Source organism: Protopterus annectens, chromosome 2.part0 (assembly GCF_019279795.1).
Source record: "Protopterus annectens isolate FY-2018-M chromosome 2.part0, PAN1.0, whole genome shotgun sequence".
NCBI classification, from domain to species: Eukaryota; Metazoa; Chordata; order Ceratodontiformes; family Protopteridae; genus Protopterus; species Protopterus annectens.
In genome coordinates this window covers 1,383,598,224-1,383,626,069 of record NC_056728.1, presented here as the reverse complement: position 1 = coordinate 1,383,626,069, position 27,846 = coordinate 1,383,598,224, and the positions used below count along the sequence as shown (strand labels likewise).

Genomic DNA, 27,846 nt, shown 5'->3' with positions numbered 1-27,846 from the left:
TTGACTTCTCTTCTGTTTTCCATTACTTAGTTCCTTACCCCTGTGCCACTATAAACTCTTACCAATATGCCATTCTCACTAACCTGCATTCTTATTTTAATATTTCTTGATCTAAATAATGCCTCAAATGATATACTTTTTTCTGCATATAACTGTTTATTTCAGAAATCACTGTGTTGTGTTCTGTACTATTTTCAAGTTCTTTTTTGTGTCTCTGTACTATTACTGTATCTAACTTTTCTGTTTATGTATAGTTTTATTCAGTCATATTTCATTCTCTGTAATTATTTAAATGTTCTTATAAGTTAATGTATTCTTTTTTTGTAATTTTATGTATTTTGTCTTTACTGTGAAGCTTTTCTCCCTGGGCCTCCACTGAAAATGGGCTAGCTTGGACCAGTAGACTTTTCCGGTAAATATAAAATGTCAGTAAATAAATAAATAAACTAAATTTCTGAGAATACATTGGAACACATTTGTAAGTGGCCATAATAATGGTGCTTCTTAGTACTTCTGTGAATGCATAATACTTTAAAACACTCACCATAACAGTGCTTTTAGTTCTGAAAATCACTTTAAAGCACTTACATTAGGCCTGATGTTCTTCGTGTTTCACTGTTGCAGTCATCACACTTGGGGTTATCTGCCTGCAGGTAGCCCTCAGTCGGCCCGAATACCAGTGACTTAGTATTTCTGCGTCGGATGATGTCGCTTCTTCCATGATGTCAGGGGTATAAAAACAAAAATCGAACAAGTTGTGACAAACTGATAATCGATATTCAAATAACAGGAGGTAGAAATGATGACATATACCTAATCGACTGAGTAAAACTAACTAAGAAATAGTTTTACTCAGTTGTGCTGTGTCGTGGTTTCTACCTCCTGTTGTTTGGATTATCAGGGGCATAAAACGGGCAGCTGACACCATTACATCGGTCTTTCTTGCCGAGGAGGAGCCCAAAGCAGAAGTTAAGCAGTTCGCGGCGAAGTGCTGGTCGCCACTACCTGTTTTCCATTTTGAGTTGAATAATCCTGAAGTCTTCCAAAGCTAAGTACCCCATTGGGGATCCTTTTTTCTTGCTCTAACCAATGTCAGAAAAAGTTAACAATCGTCTTGCCTGTGGAAAGCAAATACCTCACAGAGATTTTCATTCTTACTGCATCACCTGTTTAGACCCGGACCACGACGTCCCTCGCTGTCGGTTTTGTGCCTTGTTTAACGCCCAAACCATTCGTCGTTGGGCTGTCTTTGTCGCTAAATTCTTTTGCTCTCAATATCCATATTCTGAAATGGCAGTAAGCCATCTGACTACTGATCTTCCAAAACACGTAAAGATAAAGACAGAGACAGACCCATAGGTCCAAAACTGCCGACGACACTTTCATTAAGCTTAAGCCAGTCCGCCGGTACTCAGTGAGGTGCCTTTGCAGCCCCTGATGCCAGCTTCTATGGATTTGCAGGCCTCTTCTGAGACCCATTCAGAGTCTGTTAAGTTATGTGCCGCAAAATGCTTCTTCGACTGTGGAACCAGCGGATGTCTCTAACTTAGATGGGTCCAGAGCCGCTGTGCAGGTACCCGGCTTCTGAGGGAGTTTTCATCCCACCGATGTTCGAATCAAACAGACGACTTCTTTTTAACCAAACTACCGAGTTTCTTAGGCCCAGAGTATGCACTACCTTGAAAACCGATGACCAAAGTGCATGCTCAGGAACCCATGCCACAAAACAAATGCTTAGAATGGCTGAAGACCTTATTACGCTGATTATGGTAAGCCAGCCTTCCCCAGCTAAGAGACAAAGACTCCAGTTCCTTCAGGTTCTACAGACCAGGAGTCCGATGACTTGACCTTTCTAATTATGAAGACATGCCCTTATCCGCCTATGAGGATTCAGATGCAAAGAATCCATTCCCTCTGCCTCCCTCCAGAGGATTTCTCTTTGGTGAAACCTTGCATACTTTAAGAGAGCATTTCCATTGGGAATGCCATGGGAAGACTATCCTCAGTCCAAAAAAGAGACTCAGAGAATCAGAGTTGCCTCAGCACAGGCCTTTAGCTATACCCCTGTCCTGGATGTTGTGGATGAGGTTTTCATGGAATCCAGTCTTACCCAGACACTTTACCTCCGCCCCTAGGAAACCAGACAGGTACTACAGAGTACCTGATTCTCACAAGTTTTCAAGAATCCTACTGCTGATCCAGAGATCATTTCCCAGGCCCCTAAAGCTATTAAAGCTACTACAGCCAAAAGTCCTATCCTTCGGTTAGGATTCCAGAGCTTTGGGCAGATAAGGGTAAGAAGGTATATACCTCTGCAACTCTTGCTATCAGGGCATTGAATTGCCAGTTTCACATGCTGTAATACCAGCAACATATTATGGAATGTATTAAACAAAAAGTGGTTATTTTTTCAAATTGTGCAGAAAATAAAGAATTACAGGAGCTTATGCATTCTGCAAACCAAGTTAGTAAGCATACTTTGCAGTGTGGCTTTGATGCCTTGGAATCATCTTGCAGGGCAGCAGTCACTGTCTCTGTACTGAGAAGACATGCTTGGCTGAAGGAGCAGGCCTTGCCAGATCATGTCAAATCTAAATTACTAGACGCTCCTTTAAATAAGGACCATTTGTTTGGCACCAAAGCAGACAAAGTTCTTAAAAATGATGGAAGAAATGGCTAAATCTATGCAAAATGTTAAAGAATTCTTACAAGTGCAACCACCTCGATTCAGTAGGCATTGCCCTTCAAACCACTGGTCTTTTCCAGCCCCCTCCAGGCCTTCCCTATCTAGACCCAGGAGAAACAGACCACCCTGACTACAGTCTCAGGGTATGCAGAGATCTAAGCAATGGAGCACCCCCACCCCTAGAGCAGGGAGTGGTAAGCCACCTCCTTATGGAAAAAGCTCACAATGACTTCTCAACTCTGCTTCCCAGCCCTGCCCAATTGCTTGTGCCCTAGGAAGAAAACTTGCCCTTAATGCAAAAAACTGGATGTCCATCACTCAGGACCACGGGGTCCTCAACATTGTAACCAGGGGTACAAATTTGATTTCCATTTACTGCAACCAGGGTTTCCAGACTTCCTCCAAACCAGTGGGCAGAGGCTCAAAACCAAGAATGCACGCTCCTGCTCAATATCAGAGCTATTCAGCCTGTTCCAGTAGAACAGAGGGGCCAAGGATTCTACTACAGACTATTCCTGGTACACAGGAAAGAGGGCTCTTGGTGCCCAATCCTGGATCTTTCAATTCTCAACACCTTCCTGGTGGTACCAAAATTCAAGATGCATACCCTGCAACAGCTTCTCCCTATGTTAGCCAAGGATGCCTGGTTAGTCACCCTAGACTTAAAAGAAGCTTATCTGCATATCCCCATAAGGGAGTCATGCAGGAAATGTCTACATTTCAGGGCAAGGTCTATGCATTATCAGTTCTCTCCACTTCCCTTTGGCTTATCTACTGCACCCAGGATATTCACAAAATGCCTATCTCCAGCCATTGCATACTGCAGACAGAGAAATATGCAAATTTACCCATACTTGGATGACTGCCTGATTCAGGCGGACAGTCAGGAGTTGCTGCTTCAGCACCTGACATTTGTAAAAAGCCTTCTAACTTCATTGGGGTACACCATTAATGAAAAGAAATCACAACTGGTACCCAGTCAAAAGATTGTATTCCTGGGAGCAAGCTTGGACACAACTTCCCAGATGGCATTCCTTACTTCAGAAAAACAGGTCTATCTGACACTACTTCAAACAATTTATTTATTTATTTATTTTATTTTACATTTGTTAACCGGGAGAGTCCGACTGGATACATGTCCATTTTCAGCGGAGGGTCCGGGGAGAAAAGCTCACATACAACAGACATATGAACATTGTTAATGCAAAAAAGGGAAGATAGTTGAGTTCTAAATACAATATAAAGATATGATCACATCTTTGGGAAAAAAAAAAACAGCAGCAGCATATAAAAACATAGGTCAGTTACAAAGGCGAGATGCCTTGTTAAAAAGCTGTTAAGGATAGTGAGGTAAGAGAAGGGGTGTAAATGATAGTGGTTAATCAGGTTTGGAACAGGACATTGCTACAGAGAGTGCTGAGATGGGGTTTAAAGCCAGTTGTTTTTTTGAATTGTAGAGGCTCTGAGGGTTCTGAGGTGAGCATAATTCGGTAAAGGGGGAGTTCCACATTTTATTGTGGCCACCAGAACCAGGTAGCTGTCTGTAAGAAAAATACTGCAAAGCTCCTCAGGATCATGGCCTCATGTATTCTGCCAATTCCATATGCAAGAGACCGCATATGAGGAAACTCAGTGGTACATAAAAGTCTTTGGTGCCAACATTCTCAGGACTTCATTCCTATCATATCTTGTCTAAGTCTAAGGACAGAGTTCCTTTGGTGGGAAGAAGCATGCAACCACAACAAGGGACTGCATTTTACTCAACCCCACGCCACCCATACCCTAACCACAGATGCATCAGATTATGCATGGGGGGCTCACATGGCGGGCAAATGTATTCAGGGCCACTGAAGCCCAAGGCAAATTCTCCTGCACAGCAATCAAAAAGAGATGCTAGCTGTACAGAATGCCCTGACAGCTTTCAGATACCTACTCTTTCCAGGACAACTACTGATAAAAACAGACAACACCACAGTTATGTGGTACATCAACAAGCAGGGGGGAACCCATTCTTACCCAATCTGCAGGTTAGTCATGGCCCTGTGGAACATGGCCTTGGACAACCAAGTTCATCTATAAGCTCAATTCCTGCCAAGCAAACAAAATTTACTGGCAGACGACTTAAGCAGAAATATCCAAGACCCACACAATTGGAAATTGGATCCCAGCATCTTCAACCTTCTGATCCAGAAATGGGGGACCCCAGAGGTGGATCTGTTTTCCTCCTCCGACAACCACCAGTTAAGCAAATTCTGCACCAGGAACCCTCACAGCAGGGCCTGGAAGGTGGATTCCCTATCATTTCAATGGGAAAACCTCTCAATCTATGCCTTTCCCCTTTTGCCCCTTATCTCAAGAGTATTACTCAAGATAAAACAAGATAGGCCAAGGGCAATTCTGATTGCCCCAGACTGGCCGCCAGCACTGGTACCCACTCCTGAGCAGCCTGACAATGGTGCCACCCTGGCAATTACACCAGACCCCAACCCTGCTTTCTCAGCAGGAGGGACGATTTTGCATCCACAATTGCAAACCCTAAATCTTGCAGCCTGGCTTATTCCTTAAATACCTCACCAGCAACCCTAAGCAAGCAGGTGCTGGACATCATCCTTGAAGCCAGAAGGCCCAGTACTAGGAAATCCTATGCTGAAAAGTGGAAAAGGTATTGTTCTTAGATTCAGTCTAAAAGGAAATGGACAGCACTGTCCTCCTTACCTCTAATCCTGGATTACCTAGCAGAACTACTACACAGACTCCTATCAGCTTCTCACTCCATTAAGATCCGTGCACTCTGCCATTTTGGCTTATTACAATACTGAGCCACCTCTATATTCTCTCACCTTCCTCATCAAACAGTTCCTGAGAAGGAAGGCAAACAACTTAAGGCCACCAAGGAGAGCACCCATCCCGCTTGGCTAGATCGCTTCCCTTTGAACCTGCTGCTTCAGCAGAGTTAAAAATTCCTCTCTTGGGAAAAGAGCCTTGCTTCTAGCCATCACTTCCAGTTGGAAGAGTATCTTGAGTTGATGGGCTGTGGAACACTTCATTATTTTTTTTCATGCTGACAGGTTTTCCACAGAGCTAAACCGCTTCCTCTATGCCTAAAGTGGTGTCCAGTGTGGTTTCTCAACCAATTCATCCGTTTGCCAACCTTCTTCCCTAATCTGCAAAATAAAGGGGAAAGGATCCTACACTCTTTGGATGTGCACAGACAGCTCAGGATCTACCTGGATAGGACTAAGCCTTTCAAGAAAATCTGACCTCAGCTGCTAGTCAGCCTTTCAAAGGAAGGGGCAGAGGGCAACATTTCAAACAAACGTCCATTCCCTATCCATTCTGCAAGAATGGAAACAAAAGGGACTACCTTGTAGAGGTTCTAACCTTGATTTTGCGCAATGGAGCGACAGTGTCTAGGTTTTGTAGAAATGTTTTGTTAAAATATGCTACAGCCTGGTCAAGTGGGAGGGTTTTTAGGGGGGTCCAGTCACAGTTACAGAGTAAAGTATTGAGGACCTCAGGAGAGAATTTGTGTTTCTAGTGGATATATAGTTAGTGGTTTTGCATATGCCTGTTCTACTACGTATAAGGTATACTATGTTGTGGTCACTTAAGGTGTCTGGGAGACTGCCTGCATGGGGGTACAATGTGGGGTTGTTAGTTAGGACCCAGTCAAGGATGGATTCCCTTTTAGATTTTTTTATCACATCTAGTTGGAATTTGGACTATCTGCTGGTAGCCATGGAAGTTTATTAGATTACTTGGTGGTTCTGATATGCAGGTGAACCAATCTAGGTTGAAATCCCTCAGAATAAGGGTTTCTTGTGAGTATGTGGAAGAACACCAGGATAAGATGTCTTCAAGGCTAGCAGGTGTGTTACCAGGTGGAATATAGATCACAATTATGGTGATGACCTTTTTAGGGTGAAGTTGAAGTTGTGAGATAAGTATGTCCCAATTATTGGGGGAGGGGTAGGAGTTTGGTAATTGAAGTACAGTTAAGTTGGACTTATACATGTATTCACATGGAGCTTTTCTCCCCGGGCCTCCATTGTAAAAGGGCTCACCTTGGCCCAGTGGACCTTCCCAATTAACAAACTGGAAATAAATAAGTAAATAAATATTTTCTTATAGTATTCCCCTGGAGGCTATCAAGCTTGCCCAGTTGAGTTTAGAACAATTTAACTCAGTCCTCCCTCAATATAATTGGAACCTACTAAAAACTCTACCCCTAGTTATTGCGTAAGTTTTTAATAAAGTTAAATAAAAGTGTAGATTTTATTGATAACCATGCATAATTGTTAGTGTCATGTGACTTTATTGAATATTTACATTTTTTTTGTGGCTTTATCTGATGAAGTTGTTGTAATAAAAATGCTTATCGCATTACATTTTAATTCTGACTGTTTAGTCTTTTGTATCTGTTCATGTTTCTTCATATCTCTCTGCTACTTCCTAATAGTATACATTGTTTTTGACAGGCATTTTTACTCAGGTTTCTGGCTTTGTAGAGCATCGTCTTCCACTCACCACTTTCTTCTTTATTGCCTCCCATTCCCTTGTTGTTTCTTCATACTTCTTTTGCTGAACCCCTGCAGTTTTAAAGTTGAACCCCCCACCCCCCATTTAGCTGAGAGAGATTACAGCTTTGATACTTCTAGCCCAAAGTTCAACACCCCCTTCTCACCCACAAGGAAATACAGGCAGTCCCGACATAAATCCCCTTATCCTTCCATGCACTCGCACTACCATTTATTTTCCCACACCTCTTCTCATTGCACCCATCCTTTTGCTACTCATTGCACTCCATTGTGCTCTTGTTTTTGTTAATTTGGCACAGGGTAATGCTATGAGCTGTTAAATAGCTCATGAGTTTGAGTCCCTGTCTTTACTTGCATACTGCAAGCCTCTGAGAAAGTGGCAAAAACAAGAGCAATGTGGAAGAAAGATACCCAGACAGTTCCAATAGTAATAGGAGCAACGGGTCTTATAAAAAAGAATCTACAATCATATTTAGATATGTTACCAATACACGTAACCCGATGTGAAATGCAGAAGGAGTCATTACTGGGCACATTGTGGGTGTTGCGAAGAGCACTACTGGCTGACCTCAAAGAGTGAAACAATACTAATTTCATGAACTTTAATCGTACTTTAACTTAGGAATGGGGTCCATTCCCATAATGGTATTAGAAACTTAAAAGATTTGGAGAAATTAAAAAAAGTGACTTTAAGCGGAGGCTCTTCTGCTCACTAGACTTTATTTAGTTAATAAACAAAGTAAGAAAATAAATACCAATGGTATCACATCTGAGAAGGTACTGAACTCTCTGTTTCCTGCAAAGCTAGAGCAACTCGCTTTCTGCTTGCTTTAGACGAGAGGAGAACAAATGTAGGAGCAATGCCACACTTAATATCAAGGGCAGCAAAAATTGGTGCTTGGGCACATGCTTTTCACTATTAACAAGGACTGAATTGTGTAATTCTTGTAAGCAATCGTACCAGTACTGTTAAGCATTTTTGTACAATCCAGCTCAACCTCTTCGTTCTGAACACCAATATCTTCTCCATGTACACAAACCCAAACTACCTGCAGGTCAATTATTATACTCCTGGACAATTTCCAGAATATGGAATAACCTTCCAACATCTGTCCATCTACAACCAAGACCTTCTAACTTCAAAAGCGCACTGCACAGTCGCTTCTCCTCTGTGTGGATTTGTAACTGCTCAATTCCTTCCTCAGACATTACTTAAACTTAATCTACTAATTAAACCCTGAATTCTGTCCATATCCAGTTTTTCCTCATAATTCCTTTTTTTAGCTTTAAATTCCTAATGAATCTTTTACCTACCTCCCCTTCTTGATATCACTAAACTCCTTACTCCTTTCCGCACCGTTTTCTCCCCATTTCCACTTTCCTTCTACTTTACTAATCTTCCTTCTCTCCTATCTTTTTATTGACCTGTAACTTTTACTCTTCCCCCTCGTACTTCCTCTTCTGTTTTTCCATTACTTAGTTCTTTACCCCTATGCCACTATAAACTCTTACCAATATGCCATTCTCACTAACCTGCATTCTTATTTTAATATTTCTTGATCTAAATAATGCCGCAAATGATATACTTTTTTTCTGCATATAACTGTTTATTTCAGAAATCACTGTGTTGTGCTCTGTACTATTTTCAAGTTCTTTTTTTGTGTCTCTGTACTATTACTGTATCTAACTTTTCTGTTTATGTATAGTTTTATTCAGTCATATTTCATTCTCTGTAATTATTTAAATGTTCTTATAAGTTATTGTATTCTTTTTTTGTAATTTTATGTATTTTGTCTTTACTGTGAAGCTTTTCTCCCTGGGCCTCCACTGAAAATGGGCTAGCTTGGACCAGTGGACTTTTCCGGTAAATAAAAAATGTCAGTAAATAAATAAATAAAATAAATTTCTGAGAATACATTGGAACACATTTGTAAGTGGCCATAATAATGGTGCTTCTTAGTACTTCTGTGAATGCATAATACTTTAAAACACTCACCATAACAGTGCTTTTAGTTCTGAAAATCACTTTAAAGCACTTACATTAGGCCTGATGTTCTTCGTGTTTCACTGTTGCAGTCATCACACTTGGGGTTATCTGCCTGCAGGTAGCCCTCAGTCGGCCCGAATACCAGTGACTTAGTATTTCTGCGTCGGATGATGTCGCTTCTTCCATGATGTCAGGGGTATAAAAACAAAAAATCGGAACAAGCAACGACAAACTGATAATCCAAACAACAGGAGGTAGAAACCATGACACAGCACGACTGAGTAAAACTAACTAAAAAATAGTTTTACTCGGTTGTGCTGTGTCGTGGTTTCTACCTCCTGTTGTTTGGATTATCAGGGGCATAAAAACAGGCAGCTGACACCATTACATCAGTCTTTCTTGCCGAGGAGGAGCCCAAAGCAGAAGCAGTTCGCAAGTGCTGGTCGGCCACTACCTGTTTTTTTCATTTTCGAGTTGAATAATCCTGTCTTCTAAAGCTAAGTACCCCATTGGGGATCCGTTTTTCTTGCTCTAACCAATGTCAGAAAAAGTTAACAATCGTCTTGCCTGTGGAAAGCAAATACCTCACAGAGATTTTCATTCTTACTGCATCACCTGTTTAGACCCAGACCACGACATCCCTCGCTGTCGGTTTTGTGCCTTGTTTAACACCCTAACCATTCGTCGTCGGGCTGTCTTTGTCGCTAAATTCTTTTGCTCTCAATATCCATATTCTGAAATGGCTTCAGTAAGCCATCTGACTACTGATCTTCCAAAAAAACGTAAAGATAAAGACAGAGACAGACCGCATAGGTCCAAAACTGCCGACGACACTTTCATTAAGCTAGTTGCCAGTCCGCTGGTACTCAGTGAGGTGCCTTTGCAGCCCCTGATGCCAGCTTCTATGGATTTGCAGGCCTCTTCTGAGACCCATTCAGAGTCTGTTATGCCGCAAAATGCTTCTTTGACTGTGGAACCAGCGGATGTCTCTAACTTAGATGGGTCCAGAGCCGCTGTGCAGGTACCAGCTTCTGAGGGAGTTTTTCATCCTACCGATGTTCGAATCAAACAGACGACTTCTTTTTTAACCAAAACTACCGAGTTTCTTAGGCCCAGAGTACGCACTACGCCTTGAAAACCGATGACCAAAGTGCATGCTCAGGAACCCATGCCACAAAAACAAATGCTTAGAATGGCTGAAGACCTTATTACGCTGATTATGGTAAGCCAGCCTTCCCCAGCTAAGAGACAAAGACTCCAATTCCCTTCAGGTTCTACAGACCAGGAGTCCGATGACTCTGACCTTTCTAATTATGAAGACATGCCCTTATCCGCCTATGAGGATTCAGATGCAAAGAAATCCATTCCCTCTGCCTCCCCTCCAGAGGATTTCTCTTTTGGTGAAACCTTGCATACTTTAAGAGAGCATTTCCATTGGGAATGCCAAGACTATCCTCAGTCCAAAAAGAGACTCAGAGAATCAGAGTTGCCTCAGCACAGGCCTTTAGCTATACCCCCTGTCCTGGATGTTGTGGATGAGGTTTTCATGGAATCCAGTCTTACTCCAGACACTTTACCTCCGGCCCCTAGGAAACCAGACAGGTACTACAGAGTACCTGATTCTCACAAGTTTCTTTTCAAGAATCCTACTGCTGATCCAGAGATCATTTCCCAGGGACCTAAAGGTATAAAGGCTACTACAGCCAAAAGTCCTATCCCTTCGGATAGGGATTCCAGAGCTTTGGGCAGATGGGGTAAGAAGGTATATACCTCTGCAACTCTTGCTATCAGGGCATTGAATTGCCAGTTTCACATGCTGAAATACCAGCAACATATTATGGAATGTATTAAACAAAAAGTGGTAATTTTTTCAGATTGTGCAGAAAATAAAGAATTATAGGAGCTTATGCACTCTGCAAACCAAGTTAGTAAGCATACTTTGCAGTGTGGCTTTGATGCCTTGGAATCATCTTGCAGGGCAGCAGTCACTGTCTCTGTACTGAGAAGACATGCTTGGCTGAAGGAGCAGGCCTTGCCAGATCATGTCAAATCTAAATTACTAGACGCTCCTTTAAATAAGGACCGTTTGTTTGGCACCAAAGCAGACAAAGTTCTTAAAAATGATGGAAGAAATGGCTAAATCTATGCAAAATGTTAAAGAATTCCTACAAGTGCAACCACCTAGATTCAGTAGGCATTGCCCTTCAAAACACTGGTCCTTTCCAGCCCCCTCCAGGCCTTCCCAAACAAGACCCAGGAGAAACAAACCACCCAGACTACAGTCTCAGGGTATACAGAGATCTAAGCAATGGAGCACCCCCACCCCTAGAGCAGGGAGTGGTAAGCCACCTCCTTATGGAAAAAGCTCACAATGACTTCTCAACTCTGCTTCCCAGCCCTGCCCAATTGCTTGTGCCCTAGGAAGAAAACTTGCCCTTAATGCAAAAAACTGGATGTCCATCACTCAGGACCAATGGGTCCTCAACATTGTAACCCAGGGGTACAAATTTGATTTCCATTTACTGCGAACCAGGGTTTCCAGACTTTCCTCCAAACCAGTGGGCAGAGGCTCAAAACCAAGTACGTTCCCTGCTCAATATCAGAGCTATTCAGCCTGTTCCAGTAGAACAGAGGGGGTCAAGGATTCTACTACAGACTATTCCTGGTACACAGGAAAGAGGGCTCTTGGCACCCAATCCTGGATCTTTCAATTCTCAACACCTTCCTGGTGGTACCAAAATTCAAGATGCTTACCCTGCAACAGCTTCTCCCTATGTTAGCCAAGGATGCCTGGTTAGTCACCCTAGACTTAAAAGAAACCTATCTGCATATCCCCATAAGGGAGTCATGCAGGAAATATCTACATTTCAGGGCAGGGTCTATGCATTATCAGTTCTCTCCACTTCCCTTTGGCTTATCTACTGCACCCAGGATATTCACAAAATGCCTATTTCCAGCCATTGCATACTGCAGACAGAGAAATATACAAATTTACCCATACTTGGATGACTGCCTGATTCAGGCGGACAGTCAGGAGTTGCTGCTTCAGCACCTGACATTTGTAAAAAGCCTTCTAACTTCATTGGGGTACACCATTAATGAAAAGAAATCACAACTGGTACCCAGTCAAAAGATTGTATTCTTGGGAGCAAGCTTGGACACAACTTCCCAGATGGCATTCCTTACTTCAGAAAAACAGGTCTGTCTGACACTACTTCAAACAAACATCTTGGGAAAAAAAAAACAGCAGCATATAAAAAAAAACATAGGTCAGTTACAGAAGCGCAGGTGTTAGTGGTTAAGGTTAAGGATAGTGAGGTAAGAAGGGGTAAATGATAGTGGGTAAATCTCAGGTGAACAGGAGGGATGATGCTAGAGAGAGATGGGGTTTAGCTTTTTTGAATTTTAATTGAGGGTTATGGCCACCAGAACCCAGCTGTCTGTAAGAAAAATACTGCAAGCCCCAGGATTCATGGCCTCATGTATTCTGCCAATTCCATATGCAAGACTGCATATGAGGAAACTTCAGTGGTACTTAAAAAGTCTTTGGTGCCAACATTCTCAGGACATCATTCCTATCATACCTTGTCTAAGTCTAAGGACAGAGTTCCTTTGGTGGGCAGAAGCATGCAACCACAACAAGGGACTGCATTTTACTCAACCCCACGCCACCCATACCCTAACCACAGATGCATCAGATTATGCATGGGGGGCTCACATGGCGGGCAAATGTATTCAGGGCCACTGGAGCCCAAGGTAAATTCTCCTGCACAGCAATCAAAAAGAGATGCTAGCTGTGCAGAATGCCCTGACAGCTTTCAGATACCTACTCTTTCCAGGACAACTACTGATAAAAACAGACAACACCACAGTTATGTGGTACATCAACAAGCAGGGGGGAACCCATTCTTACCCACTCTGCAGGTTAGCCATGGCCCTGTGGAACATGGCCTTGGACAACCAAGTTCATCTATAAGCTCAATTCCTGCCAAGCAAACAAAATTCACTGGCAGACGACTTAAGCAGAAATATCCAAGACCCACACAATTGGAAATTGGATCCCAGCACCTTCAACCTTCTGATCCAGAAATGGGGGACCCCAGAGGTGGATCTCTTTTCCTCCTCCGACAACCACCAGTTAAGCAAATTCTGCACCAGGAACCCTCACAGCAGGGCCTGGAAGGTGGATGCCCTATCATTTCAATGGGAAAACCTCTCAGTCTATGCCTTTCCCCTTTTGCCCCTTATCTCAAGAGTATTACTCAAGATAAAACAAGATAGGCCAAGGGCAATTCTGATTGCCCAAGACTGGCCGCCAGCACTGGTACGCACTCCTGCGCAGCCTGACAATGGTGCCACCCTGGCAATTACACCAGACCCCAACCCTGCTTTCTCAGCAGGAGGGACAGATTTTGCATCCACAATTGCAAACCCTAAATCTTGCAGCCTGGCTTATTCCTTAAATACCTCACCAGCAACCCTAAGCAAACAAGTGCTGGACATCATCCTTGAAGCCAGAAGGCCCAGTACTAGGAAATCCTATGCTGAAAGTGGAAAAGGCATTGTTCTTAGATTCAGTCTAAAGGAAATGGCACAGCACTGTCCTCCTTACCTCTAATCCTGGATTACCTAGTAGAACTACTACACAGACTCCTATCCTTCTCCTCCATTAAGATCCGTGCCTCTGCCATTTTGGCTTATTACAATACTGAGCCACCTCTATTCTCTAACCTTCTCATCAAACAGTTCCTGAGAAGGGCAAACAACTTAAGGCCACCAAGGAGAGCACCCATCCCCGCTTGGGATCGCTTCCCCTTTTTTGAACCTGCTGCTTCAGCAGAGTTAAAATTCCTCTCTTGGAAAAGAGCCTTGCTTCTAGCCATCACTTCATTTGGAAGAGTATCTTGAGTTGATGGCTGTGGAACACTTCATTATTTTCCATGCTGACAGGGTTTTCCACAGAGCTAAACCCTTCCTCTATGCCTAAAGTGGTGTCCAGTGTGGCTCTCAACCAATTCATCCGTTTGCCAACCTTCTTCCCTAATCTGCAAAATAAAGGGGAAAGGATCCTACACTCTTTGGATGTGCACAGACAGCTCAGGATCTACCTGGATAGGACTAAGCCTTTCAGAAAATCTGACCAGCTGCTAGTCAGCCTTTCAAGAGGGGCAGAGGGCAAGGCCATTTCAAAACAAACCATTTCCAAATGGATAGCACACTGCATCCATTTCTGCTACAAGCAAAATGGAAAACCAACCCCTCATGGGGGTTAGAACACATTCCACTAGAGCTACATCTACCTCTACAGCATTTCTCAGGGGAGTCCCTACAAGGGACATACTGGAAGCTGCTACCTGGAGTTCTGTACACATCTTCACCAAGCATTACCACCTGCCTATCTTTTCCAAATCCTGAGCAGGATTTGCTACAGCAGTCTTGCAAGGCCTACTAGCCAGCCATAACTCTTTTTGACTGCCTCCACCCTTCCTCAGCTTTGGGAATCAACCAGAGTGTGATGAATGCAACAGTGAAACACGAAGAACATAGTACAGTTGTGTACACTTACCATAAATGTAGATGTTTGACTGTATTCACTGTTGCAGTCTTGGTTTCCCTCCCTCCAGCCCCCTGGTTTTCTCCATCTCTTTATCTCTCTTCTCTATGGCTATTCCTACTGGTATTGGTATTTACATTTTACTGGTGGTGTTTTCCCCAACATGTCCTAGCTCCCTATTTGGGGGCTTCTGACATTTGGGACAAGAAAAACTGATGTAATAGTGTCGGCTGCCTGTTTTTATATCCCTGACAACCTGACGTCATGAAGAAGCGACAGCATCTGACGCAGAAATACTAAGTCTCTGGTATTCGGGCCAACTGAGGGCTACCTGCAGGCAGATAACCCCAAGTGTGATGACTGCAACAGTGAATACACTCGAATATCTACATTTATGGTAAGTGTACACAACTGTACTTTGTGCATTTCTTGATCTGCTTAATTTGCCATTGATGTGAGCACTTAAAATACTTTTAGGTATTCCCAACTCTTAAAAGCATGATGTACACACAAACATTCATGAACATTCCCAGCAATTGTTCTAGCCTCTATTTCCCGTTATGGAGTCAGCACTCTATATACTGTGTGCCGATATCTGAACATCACAACCACCTGTGGTGTCCAGGTATTTTTCTCTTGCTGGATGCATCCCTCATCTAATGGATTATAATGCTTTATTTCTAAGTATTTGGTGCACAGGCAGTTCACCTAGATATTTCAGCTCCACACTCTGATGACACATCACAGAATGGCTAATTGTTTTTTCATAATTCCTGTACCATTTGGACTGTAGTTAGACAGTATTAAATTACCAACCTCTCAGATCATGTGACCATAAACTCATCTTTGGATGTTCCAGAGAAGAATGACAAGACAGAGGAGAGGCCCGTCGGTATTATGTGACAATCCTTACTTTATAGACATTATCACACACGTATTCATTTGACTATAGGCCATGATATGAAACAGATGGAGCAGATACTTGTCTGCCTCTTACCTGCATCATTTAAACTCATGGTTATTTTTCAGTTCATTTAGAAGAGCCGTATAGTGATAATGCCATTAGGATGACAAGCAGTCAGATATTGTTTATAAAATGAAGTTACTTATCAGTAACTTCTGCATGATTCAGCCCCAATAACTGAACAATTGGTCATCAGAAATTCTATATGGAAGGCAAAGCCTGCAACAAACTAATGACAAGGGTTTCTCATCTTAGAACCCATAAACTTATGAGGTCATAAAACCTTGAGGCAAGTTGCAGAAAAAAGCATCAGCGATCACCCATTATATTAATTGGACTGATCATTCAGATGTTCCTGAAAAACAGCTCACTCAGACAACTGAATATACATGGAAGTTCCTTTCTTGTTTCGGAGAAGGTACTGATATTAGTAACTTTTTTTCACACGCTGTTTTTTATTCTGATTTTTTTTTTCTTTTGTTACCTTTTATGCCTTAATGTTACTTCTTCACTCTGTAAAAATGAGTCAGTTTTCATATTAACCATATGGGTTTCAGGCTAGGATTAAGAAAGGTTAACTTTTGCCTCACAATTGAAGGGCTAAGTACTGATTGAATTAAGACAAAACAGGTAACACAAGATGTCATTAATGATAAATATTAGCTTAGAGATTTTGAAAGTATATAAGTTCTTATTAATATTAATAATTATATTTGCTTTGTTTACAGTGCGACTGCATGACAGTATATCGGAAGAAGGATTCCACTACCTAGTATTTGACTTGTAAGTTAAATTAAGTTTGAAATTTATCAACTTTTGATGCCAGTTGAAGTTTGGTGATAAATATTTTTTGTTATGTGTCGAAAATCAAATTACCTAAAGTACTTACAGAACACGGTTTGGACTTTTGATAATCTTTTACTATGACTGCTAATGCAGTATTTTAAAGGAAATGTTTGGAAATTTCTATTGGTTGCATTTTATCTAGCTCTTTTTGTCAACAGCCTTAGTGGGCTGCATTTGCTACCTGTGCAAGTCAAGGCACCAGAAAGGTTTATTTTGTACAACTGGTACATAATTCTCCCAAAGGGAACAATTTCCTTATAAATAAAGCATAACATAAAGTTGATGTTTGTAGTGGTTTCCTGTGTTATTCTAATCCATGTGTCCTCCTTTAAAGACATTTTGTGTTTATGTTCTTAGTAAAATCCTCACCACCTCTGAGAAATCCTGCCTGATGGCTCAATGAGTGTACCCATTTGTTCTGCAGGGTGTGTAGCCAGGCATCTCCAGACTAGATAAGAAATGTGCAGTACAGTTTTTCTTTCCTAGAAAGCCCTAGTGCCCATCCATTCCCTCAGAGGTGAGTGGTAGGGAGCAGATCAGCTAGCCAGTCCTATGCTACCTGTGAACTCACCATTGCTCTAGTTGAGTGAAAAAGAGTTGGTTACAAGCTCTCACATACCTGACATTCTCTAACTCTACAACAGGGAAGTCCCTGTCAGACAGAGCAGCGATGCACCCAGCCACCACAAGGTGTCACCAGTGATTTGAGCCCAGCAGCCTCCCTCCCCACAAAGATGAGTGAGCTGGTGTCAGCCACTCAAGCTCATACCCTGTTGTCCTGTCTGTCAAATGCCCATGCCAGTAATTGAACACACATAGTCTGGGCTGTAGCCAGAGCTTCATCCCTTTATGCTGCAGGGTCAGGGAGATATTTTGTCTTTTTTAATTCTAAATGTAGCCATTATCTCAATACTCACTCTGTTTGGTAACTAGTAAACTTATTCTGGCAGCCATGTGGCAGCTGGGGAGCACTGGGGGCCAGCAGTCATTTTTGCAAATCAGAGCACTATATTTTTGTGATATGTTACAACCCCATTTGATGGCCCTTTCAATATAACTGTCACAGTTTTGTTTGTGTATATTGCCACTGAACATAAGTTATACTGGATAGACTGGCTTTGAAATTCCTTTCAGACATGATGCTTCCCCAGTTAAAACAGTTGCCTTTTTTACTACATCTGAAAGGGAATATTTTGTACTAATGTCTTTCAGATCATTACTGTTGCCAATGAAAATCTGCATTTGTATATTACCTCTGTGGTTACATGATCTCAGACATAGCCGGCCTTAGGCATAGGCCAACTAGGCAGACGCCTAGGGCGCCGCTTTAGTAGGGGCACTTTTCCATTATTTATTTGGCATAGGTAGACCAAGATGGGGGCACTGGGTGGTGTGGTGGGGGGTGCCATGGTGTCCTTTTGCCTAGGGCACCAGTTGACCTAAGGCCGCTCCTGATCTCAGAAATCATGCTCCTGTCATTTGTTCAAAGCTGAACTAGGTTACAGGACATTTTAGCATACAACTATAAATTTTCCCGTGCTGTATATTTTTTCTGTATAGCTACATCATACTGCTCTGCAGAACACCAAGTCATTAACTGCTAGTATCTATATTTCTATCAAAAAATCTGACATCTTGAATCCTGTTTTGATCATGAGATAAACATGTCAGTTTCATTTATATGGTCAAGTTAGAACTACATTTAAAATGTATTGCAGTAAAATACTTGAAAACACACATTACTGCTATTATTTGTATTTTCCACTCACTGTTGCATAAAATTGTCAGTTTTCAGTTATTACATGTCAACAATTAAATTATTGTTATTTTCTTAACTGCATAGTACTTGCACAATATGTCCTGTTTGCATCCTGAAAAAGTTTCATTCATTGTGCAAAATTAGCTTTGGGAGTAACTTGATAGTTAGTCTGATATTGCTGACAAAGTCTGTTAATCAGAATCGTGCATTTGTTATCTGGAGTAAAAATATTAAAGCACAGCCATAGAATGAGCACACTCACATTTTGATCTTACATTTCAGTATTGTGCTTTGTGCAAGACGTCTCAGGGATGTGACAGCCGCTGCTTTCTGATCATATGCATTTACTCTATTGCTAAGTGTAATTTGTTGTCATCTTTGTTTGAAGTAGCCAGGAGCTGAGATATGGGTCTATTTTAATTTTTGAGAATTTAGTATTGAAAACATAGTATAAAAGTACTTAACATGATTATGTATTACAGTTTGTAATCATAATATGTAATACTTTTTTTTATTATTAGTGTCTGGATCCACTGACTTTCAAAGAAATATTCTGTTACAGACTAAGTTTGTGACTGGAAACACATTGTTAATTTGATATTTGCAACAAAAAGGACAGATTGAATTAATTTAAAGCAATTTAATATTTTTTTTTTCTTTCTTACCTTTGTACCTTGGCATATGATGTGTGAAGTGCCAGAGTGCTTTGGCCTAGTCATTTAATCTTTGTAGCTTCCATTGTTGCTAAAAAGGGTTTGAAAAGTTAAACATTTCCAGCTGTCTTGCCACAGAGTATATTTACTGTCAATGACATGAGCATAGGGATAGTATAGAGCTGCATCTGTAGGCTTTAATAGACACACTGCTGTGTATGTGCAGGGGCACGTCCATTATAGTTAATGAATGCTTCCCATGCTATCTCTAAGGGATACATTGAATTTATTATGGGCCACAGTTTTAGTAAAATACAGTCCAAATACTTAAGAAATGATAGATGGGGGACTGCATCAAGACACAATATATGCTGTAATACAACTACAAATGTAGCCAGATCACTTTAGAAACATACCTCTCAACCTCATAGCAGAAGAAATCTGGCCAAAGTCAAAAATAATTTGAAGGGGAACAAAGGCCCCAAAATAGGGACATATCTTAAACATTGGTCTTATAAATTTAGAAAGTTGCTAGAGTAAAAGGTGTTGTGTTAGCATGAATTTTTGTGAAGGATTTCAAGTCTGAAACTCAAATGCCTGCCATTACTTAGTGGCTTAAGTCCTCAATGATTTGCAAAAAAACACACATTTTATGAGGAACAGACCAAAAATATAAAGCAAAAATGTGGATATTGTGAGAAAATCTGGGCAGCTGACAGGTACACTCTAAAATGTCTGCCTGTGGTTATAGTGTGGAATGAGATAAAATAGGTTCTGTGTAGTAAGGGGACATAGCGAAGGCTTGAAGCCACCAAATATTATTTCTGTAATTGATGTATCTTGAGGGACTAACAATAAGTGGGTAGTGGGTATGGAGAAGATCACAAAACTCTGAATACTGATATCTGTATCTTCTAACTGGATCAGAATAATACAAGAGGTGGACAATCTCAGTTTGAGAACATCCCTCACATTTTCAGGTAAGGAAAAATGCTCCATATTTTACCTGGTCTATTGCGTGTAACTTTGTCTGTGTGAAGTGCTGTTTACTCTTCTGGAACCCGAACAAGTACAGTTTTGTTATCCAATGCTGCTATGTTTTAAACTAAACTAAAAAAAAAGTGAGAAGTACTTGTATGTCATAGTACTCTAAGGGGTGCAACTAAAGTTGAAGTATGTGGTTTGAATAAGAAATGATGGTCTCATTCCTCAGGGGTGTCATCATTGTATGTATTAATCTGTTCAGGAGACTTGTAAACATGCTAGTTTATAGTGTGTATGTGAAGGGCCAAAAGGAACACTGTTTAATGGTAACAAGTCTGATCACCCAAAAGTGAGGTGTTGTCGCTGGCTGTAGGTGTCTAAGTCTTTTAGAGCATTTAATTAATATTCTGGATGGGTTTTGGTCATTTGTGTATGTCTGTTATAAAGAAAAAGTAGAAAGTTTTACAACATGTGGTAGCTTCAGAAAAACAGTATGTTGGCATGAAATGGCTTGGAGCTCTGTTTTCCTTTACACTGCACTGTTGTGTTATTTGTGTGAGTTTTAAACAATGTTTAGTTTCTGAGCAATCTAAAAGAAGGAAAGTGAAAACAAAAGAAATGAATGTGCAGCATGACTGAAGTTGTGGAAAAGCTTAGGTGATAATTCACTGATAAAACTGTCATTTTAATGGTTATGATTCAAAAGATTCTAAGAAACTTTATTGTCATTTAGGACCACATAAGTGCAACCTAAACAAAATTACAAAATGTCAGCTTACGAGAGAAATGCAGCGCAAATAATGTAGATACAGCAGTATCAAATAATAACATAAGAAAATAACAACACATATGACATGCAAGAGGTAGTTCACATTACATAAACACATTCAGTACCCATTATCCAGTGATAAATAATAAATAAATGCCCACCACCAAACTCCTACACTGTTAAGATAGAGAATAAATAGAGACTAGTGAATAGCAGCTGTTTAGTTACCATATTGCACTTGTTAACCTTAGACTTGACTCAGTATAGCCATCATATTGCATAATAGTAATGTTGGTGGTAATTGCTCAGAGCAGAAGGATTAAATTAAAAAAAAAGGGTCTTCAGTGCATCAGATATTATGTTTGGTGTCCGTATTAATAAGTCTCACAGCTGTAGGATACAAACTGTTCCTGAATCTGGTAGCCCTACAGAGGAAGCTGCAGTACCTCCTTCCAGATGCAAGTTGTGAGAACCAGTTGTGGGCCGGATGGGTCAAATCAGCAAGTATTTTATATGTTCTCTTTCTTGCTCTTGTAAAGAAAACCTCGTGAATAAAAGAGAAGTTTGGCCTCAAGAATTTCTCAGCCACCCTCACCACCCTCTGTAATTTCTTCTTCTCAGCAACTGTGCAGTTGCTGAGCCATGCTCTGAAGTTGTTAGTGAGGATGCTCTCGATAGCTCCTCTGTAAAAAGTGGTAAGAGCAGACAGTGGGAGCCTGGCCTTTTTGAGCTTTCTCAGGAGGTGAAGCCTCTGTTGAGCCTTCTTGACTATATGATTGGTGTTAGCAGCCCAGGAGAAGTCATCAGAGATGTGAAGACCCAGGAACTTGGCTGTTTTGACTTTCTCTGCTACCTCCCCTTTGATAGTAGTTATGACATTCATGTTGTGGTTGAGCATGATGCTGTCCCCAGGAAGTCAGAACAAATTTGTAGAAAAATGAGGATCTTGATAAGAATTTATCTTATTTTGAGTATATCAGAAGTTTTCTGAAGCTTTCGACAAAATGTAATCCTTTTATGGAGTGTCTTAACATACAGTCTATCAGAAAGAAAGTGTGCTAAGGAATGAGTGGAGAAGAGAAAGTTGACTCTCTTTTCTAAGGATGTGACTTTTCCTATTTTTATGCAGTTAATGGCAGTGTATTTTGAGTGGAGAACTGAGCAGCTCTCTTACAAAGGCAGTTGCTTAAAAAATGTACTGTAACCGATTCAAAATTTTTGTCCTCTTCGTCTTTTTCCCCTTCTCTTCTTAGCCCTCTTAATTAAAAAATGTAATGCTTTAAGAAACAAAAGTATAAATTTAACATTACAAGTTTAAATACTTTACAAAATGTTAATACACTGTGATCAGATCCCATCCCACTGCATTTGAAGCAAGTGACTTGATTCCACTAAGTCTGAAGAGATGATTAATTTCTCCTTTCCTCCACATAAAGATGTTAATTAACATTTAAAGGTGTAAGTCAGTGTGAATATGGTGGAAGTGAGTTTGTTTTATTTAGTTGTATATCGGTGTGGTATGATGTATTGATCAGCTTACTCCTCTGTTGAAGAAATGCCTTTTGTAGGAGGAAACTGCTATTAATAGTTTAAATGGTCATTCTAAAAAAAAGTCTTTGCATTTTTTAAATCATGAGCTTGTGGTGGTTGCTGATATTATTAAATGTAATGCATGGCAGAACAGATGTTTTTGTACTGACAAAGTTAATATGAAGATTAAGAACTGCCTGTTTCCTTGGGGTTTCTCTTTGACCAGGGCATTAGCTTCAACACCAGTGACTGGAGGTAAAGGGGCAGCTAAGACTCTTTGGCAAACTTTTTTTCTAGACTCTTATTCAGCTCCTAGCCGGTGAGGGCAGAGAAGGAGATCCTTCTAATTAAAGAAACCTTTTGGTCAGTTTTCATCCTTTAGGAGACAGTCATTTTAGGCTAAATCGTTTGTGTGGGGTTCTGAACTTTTAATAAAGGCATCCAAGTACCATCTGTACAGGGCAGGGTCCCTTCTGATGCCAGTGTTACCAACAGTTTATTCAAGGGGGTTTCTCCTTTCGGAGGAACAGATTGCTGTCTCATGTACTTTCTTATTCCCAAGAAAGTTGGGAAGTGGAGACCAGGTATAGATTTGTCAGCAGTGAACAGACATTTAGGTTCTGAAAGTTCAGGCAACTAGTGTTTCAAATCTTAGTCTTCCTGAAGCCACAGGGGGCAGAGATGGAGAGTGTTTGTGTCGCCTTTAAATTCAGAATATCTTGGTGTGTTTTTTCTGGAGAAGCTAAATAAAAGTGCCAGTTCTTTCACAGTGAGGGCTTCATATTAGCATGATGGAGGTGTCTTCAGTCTCATTCAAAGTGTGATGCCCCTGCACTGGCCCAGTAATCAAGGAGCCTCAGTCCTCACCACTAGCACCAGTGAGGGATGTACACAATGGGAGGATGACAAGTACTCACACAGTAAAGTACAATTTCCCTTAAGTGCACACAGAGATCGTAGTCAGTCTGGGGCTGGTTTCTCCCTCTTTCTCCAGATCCCCAGCAAGACTCCCCTCTGGCACAGCTGTAGGGTTAAGATCTCAGTGAGGGGTCAAGCCAAGACCCTTAGCACCCATTCTGTCAAACCAGTGCTTCATGTCCCTGCCCAAGTAGCTGACACACACACACACACACACACACACACACACACACACACACACACACACACTTTGAGATTTGATTTATATACAAACCCACACGCATACCTGGGGAAGGCTGGCACTGGTTTACTAGCTATGCCCCCTTCTGCCCTGATTATAAGGTAGTTATCACTGCCACCAACCCCTTCTTATCAGCTACTAGAAGTTCCCTACAAAGGGTGACCAATCCTACTATGTAATGTTACTATTATCCAAATGGTAAGTGTGACCAAGACTTGCAAGGCTGTTTAGGAGTGGCCTGTACAGTGTCACCAAATACATATGGCAGTAGTCTAAGATCTTAAGTATTTCTCACAAATATCAACCACAAAGATATGTTTACATATATTTAATAAATAAAGAATAAGATAATACTCAGAAAACAAATACAGTTAATTCAGAGTTCAGAATCACAGGAAATATTTTAAAACAACATTGCAGGACAGTGTCAAATAAATACAGGTGACATCTAAACTAATCTTTGCTATATTCCTATCTATATCTAAGAGATACTATGTCCTAAGTAACTTACTTGCAGATAACACGCAAGTAGAAGTGATGAATGGATGTTTCTAGGTCCAAGACAAGATACAAAATGCCCAGTCTTTCTTGAGAGAGTTCTTAAATCAGTATCACATATTACTGCTGGGGTAGCTTGGATGTCATAACTTTTTGTCACCTGCCTTTAGTTCCCAGGCTAACAGAAACTAACATATTTGTGTTAAAAATACATACCTCTCAGATGTTTGCAGAACTTGGAAGTCATAAAGCAATAAAACACTTTTATATTTGAAACCTAGGAATTATTTCTGTTTCAAGACAACAGAAAAACTCTTAGCTCTAGACATTGTGTCTGCTTGCTGCATTGAAACTAGCTTTTATAACACATCATAAAGCACTTAATTTCAACTTATTTTCTTGAAGTTTTGTAAGTTAATCTTCTATGTTCCAGCAGGGTATGCTCTGGTTACATTCTTAAAGCTCAGTACTGTACAAATCCTGTTCAACTCACACTTCTGGACTAGTAGTTTAATATACACATAACATATAGTTTTCTTACATTTGTAAGACCAGCATATGAATCATGTTGATATTTACAAATGACATATTATTTACAAAATTGCAGATAGCTTGGCTGGCAATGTCACACAAAAGGATGTCAAAGGCTGGGTTACTTCAAGTACTCACAGACAGTATCAGAGTCTCAGTTATGCAAGATAACTGTAAAACTGAGATTTAACTCTGCCGCATTGCATTTATTTGTTATCATTTCATCTGCTGGTATCAGGATGCATATATTTCTTGAAGGTCAATCCAACAGTGTTTCCAAAGTTTTGTGTGAGTGTACAGAATGCTATCTCAAGATGCTGAGTGTAAAATCTGCTGTACTTATTTCCTTCCATTCCTGGCATTCCAGTGGTTCAGTTAAAAGCAAGGGCTAAAAGATGGTTCTGGTAGCCCATACTATTAAGGACAGCAGTGGTTTCTCATTTTGCTACAATTGGTAAGCTGTTTCCAGCACCGTCGGGCGGGGCTTCTGTTTCAGTAACAGGCCAAAGTTCAGCAGTTGCAGAGCCTGCATATGACAACATGGCCCTGACATTTCCAGTTCCTATTAGAAGTCTGTTCTCTTTAAAGGTGAGTTCAGCTTCAAGTGCAGTATACAAAATGTAAGTATGATAATATAAACAATAAAAAAGTATTGCAAGTTTTGTAACAGTATTTCAAGCAAAATGCACTCTCTAGTGTAAATCAGGAAAGTAAAGACAATAGAATCAGAAAGTATATATTTAAAGAACCAAATACAGCCAGAACTATGAAATATAAATAAACAGTAGAAGTACTATCTGTAACAATTTGAAATTCATGTAATATTATGTAAAACATATCCTCAGATAAATAGGTCAGATACAGAAGTCTTCTAAAGTTCTTAATATTCTTCAGAGTCCACAAAATGGTAATGTTTTTCCGTAAAATGGTAATTTTGGGACAACTTCAGAAAAAGCTTAAAAAACAAAGGTTCATGGTAAAAAAAAAATAGTGGCAGCAAAAAATTAATAACTGAACTCATCTGAGCCAGACCACATATGCAGTCATGATCGACTCGCTGTTATGAAGTTCAGATCAATTGACTGCAAGCCTGACACAATCCCAAAAGAGCCTGCTGCAGGTCAAGATAATTTCCACAAATGTCTTCCTTAGTAACAGCAGTCCACCAAGATGATAATGCACCATTGTTCAGTTTTCAGCCTGTTTGTAGTAGTGTAGGAAGTGACTACTGGGAAATACTGTCTGAATAAAAAGGGTTTTCATATTGGTGGCATTGAGGTGAAATCTTGTCACCTCACAGATAAAATTGCCTGCAGTATTGCAATACTTGCCTTCTTTATCTGGACCTTGGTCATTCTTTTTTATTTATTTATTTTTTTTTAGCTCTCTTCTATCGTAAATGCTTAACTCATTTGGAAGCTTACTTTTGTTTTCTACATTGAAGCATTTTCTTAAATAGGTTTATCTCAATACACCCAGTAAAGTGATTCTTCCTTAATGGGACTTTGTATAAGAAATTTTGAATGTCTCATTTTTGGAATTGCCTTTTCTGCCTTTTTAAGTTTTTTTTTTTCATGTAAGTCAGTAATTGTTTTTTTTTTTTTAAACAAGAAACATCTTTATTAAATTCTAACTTAATGACATAGAGGATCATACTTTGCATAAATGAAAACAAACCATGTTGGCATATTTTTAGGTGCAAATATTATGCATTACTTGTAATCTATTCAGTTATTGTCAGTCAAACATTACATAGCTCATTCAAATATTGCCTTATTTCAAACCCCATTACTCTTCCAAAATATTATTCTGCATATATTGTTCCCAAAATTCCCATTTTTTCTATGTAATTTGTTCTTACCCTCTTCTAAAGATCCCATTTTCAGTTGTTTTATCTCTGTTACTATATTCACTACTTTTGGTACAGTTGGTTTAGACCTTGATTTCCATTTCTTAGTTACTTTTTTGGCAGCCACCATAATTAGACTTAGCAAGGCCTACTATGTCTAGACAATATAAGTCAGTAATTCTGTTGGTAGTTAAGTCAGTTATGTCTCAAAAACTACTGGAATTGATGTGTTCTGTACCTTAAATGGCATTCTACAAGGACAGGGTAACTTTGCTTGTGATTACCATGTTTATGCCTAAGGTTATGATAGACATTGGATTAAATCAGAATATTCAACTGCCATCTTTTTATCCCCAGCTACAGACTCTGGGGAAGACTGTGTTACACAGTATTGATCCTAAAAGGCAGCCCAGAGTCTTTGTCTCCCATACTAAAGACATTAGGACATCAAATCATCTCTGGCCTTAACAAACTGTGGGGCCCCAGGGAAGAAATGGACTATTTACATTTAACTGGAGGCCTGTATTGCTTTTTGTTATGATTCAGGGAGTAAGCCCCTTTTGGGTCCTGTTAAGACACTCTATACTTAAGATGCAACAGTTCTACAACTTGCTTTGGGGTGGTGTCAGTATGGGGGACACTTGCTGGACACCCAGTATGGTGATCATTCATTTGCATTTGTTTCCAAAACATCACATAACAGAGTTGCTAGTCTAATGTAAGCAGGAGTTTTGCAATATCTTCAGGGTATGAAGGCTAGTACTACTGCTCATAGTGTAGATATAGATCAGTATTCTGTGTGTTAATTGCAAATTCCCAGAGATAAAGAGATGGAGAAAATCCACTGCCAGCATTTGCACTAATGTAGCATGAAGTATTTGTGTCCTGACAAGGTAGACTGCAGATGCGTAGAGCTAACAAAAAAAATAATAATAATAATAAATGTGAGTGAAGGCAGTGTTTTACTTGTACAGTTAAAAGCGTGTAAACTTAATACCAAAGTTTACTTGTGTTGTTGCAAAATACTGTGCCTTTGAAGTGATTCAGGGGGGTACACTGAGTAGTAGCAAGACAAGTAGCTTTGTACACAGAAATCTTAATCCAGTGCAGTTAGTCTTGGGGGGTCAAGAAATACTGAGAGTGGGATTTTAGATGCAGATCCTTAAAGGGAATAACAACTGCTATACAGAATATTATTTTTTAATAATATAATATATATTTATATTCATAAACTATCAGAAAGTATTCTAAGAACTAAGCCAACATGAGAATGAAGAAGGGAGATTTTACCAATAGGGATGAGTGCAAGTAGGGGTACAGGAAATAGGTAAGAGGGGTCTGGAATTTACTGGAGAAAACTGGCAAAGGAACCAAGGTATTAGGAGCAAATAACTAGAGAGAGAAAAGTAATGGAGTGGGACGAGGCCAAGATGATTGGACCACAGGCTAGAAACTGCCTTCCCTATCAGGGATTGATACAAGCAAAGAGAAAGGGATAGAAGAATCTTAAGTGAAAGGCCTGCTCTAAGGTGTGCTACA

At 40.3% G+C, this 27,846-nt stretch overlaps 1 protein-coding gene across 21 annotated transcripts in view; it reads left to right on the top strand.

Moving 5' to 3' along the window:
- The window catches only part of CAMK2D (calcium/calmodulin dependent protein kinase II delta), a 1,797,486-nt gene that overhangs the window by 833,344 nt on the left and 936,296 nt on the right, over positions 1 to 27,846 (top strand). For all 21 annotated transcript variants that reach the window (XM_044061588.1, XM_044061589.1, XM_044061587.1 and 18 more), the window contains exon 4: positions 16,458 to 16,512. In XM_044061588.1, coding sequence (XP_043917523.1) covers positions 16,458 to 16,512 — 55 coding nt within the window. The remainder of the gene's footprint in view (positions 1 to 16,457; positions 16,513 to 27,846) is intronic.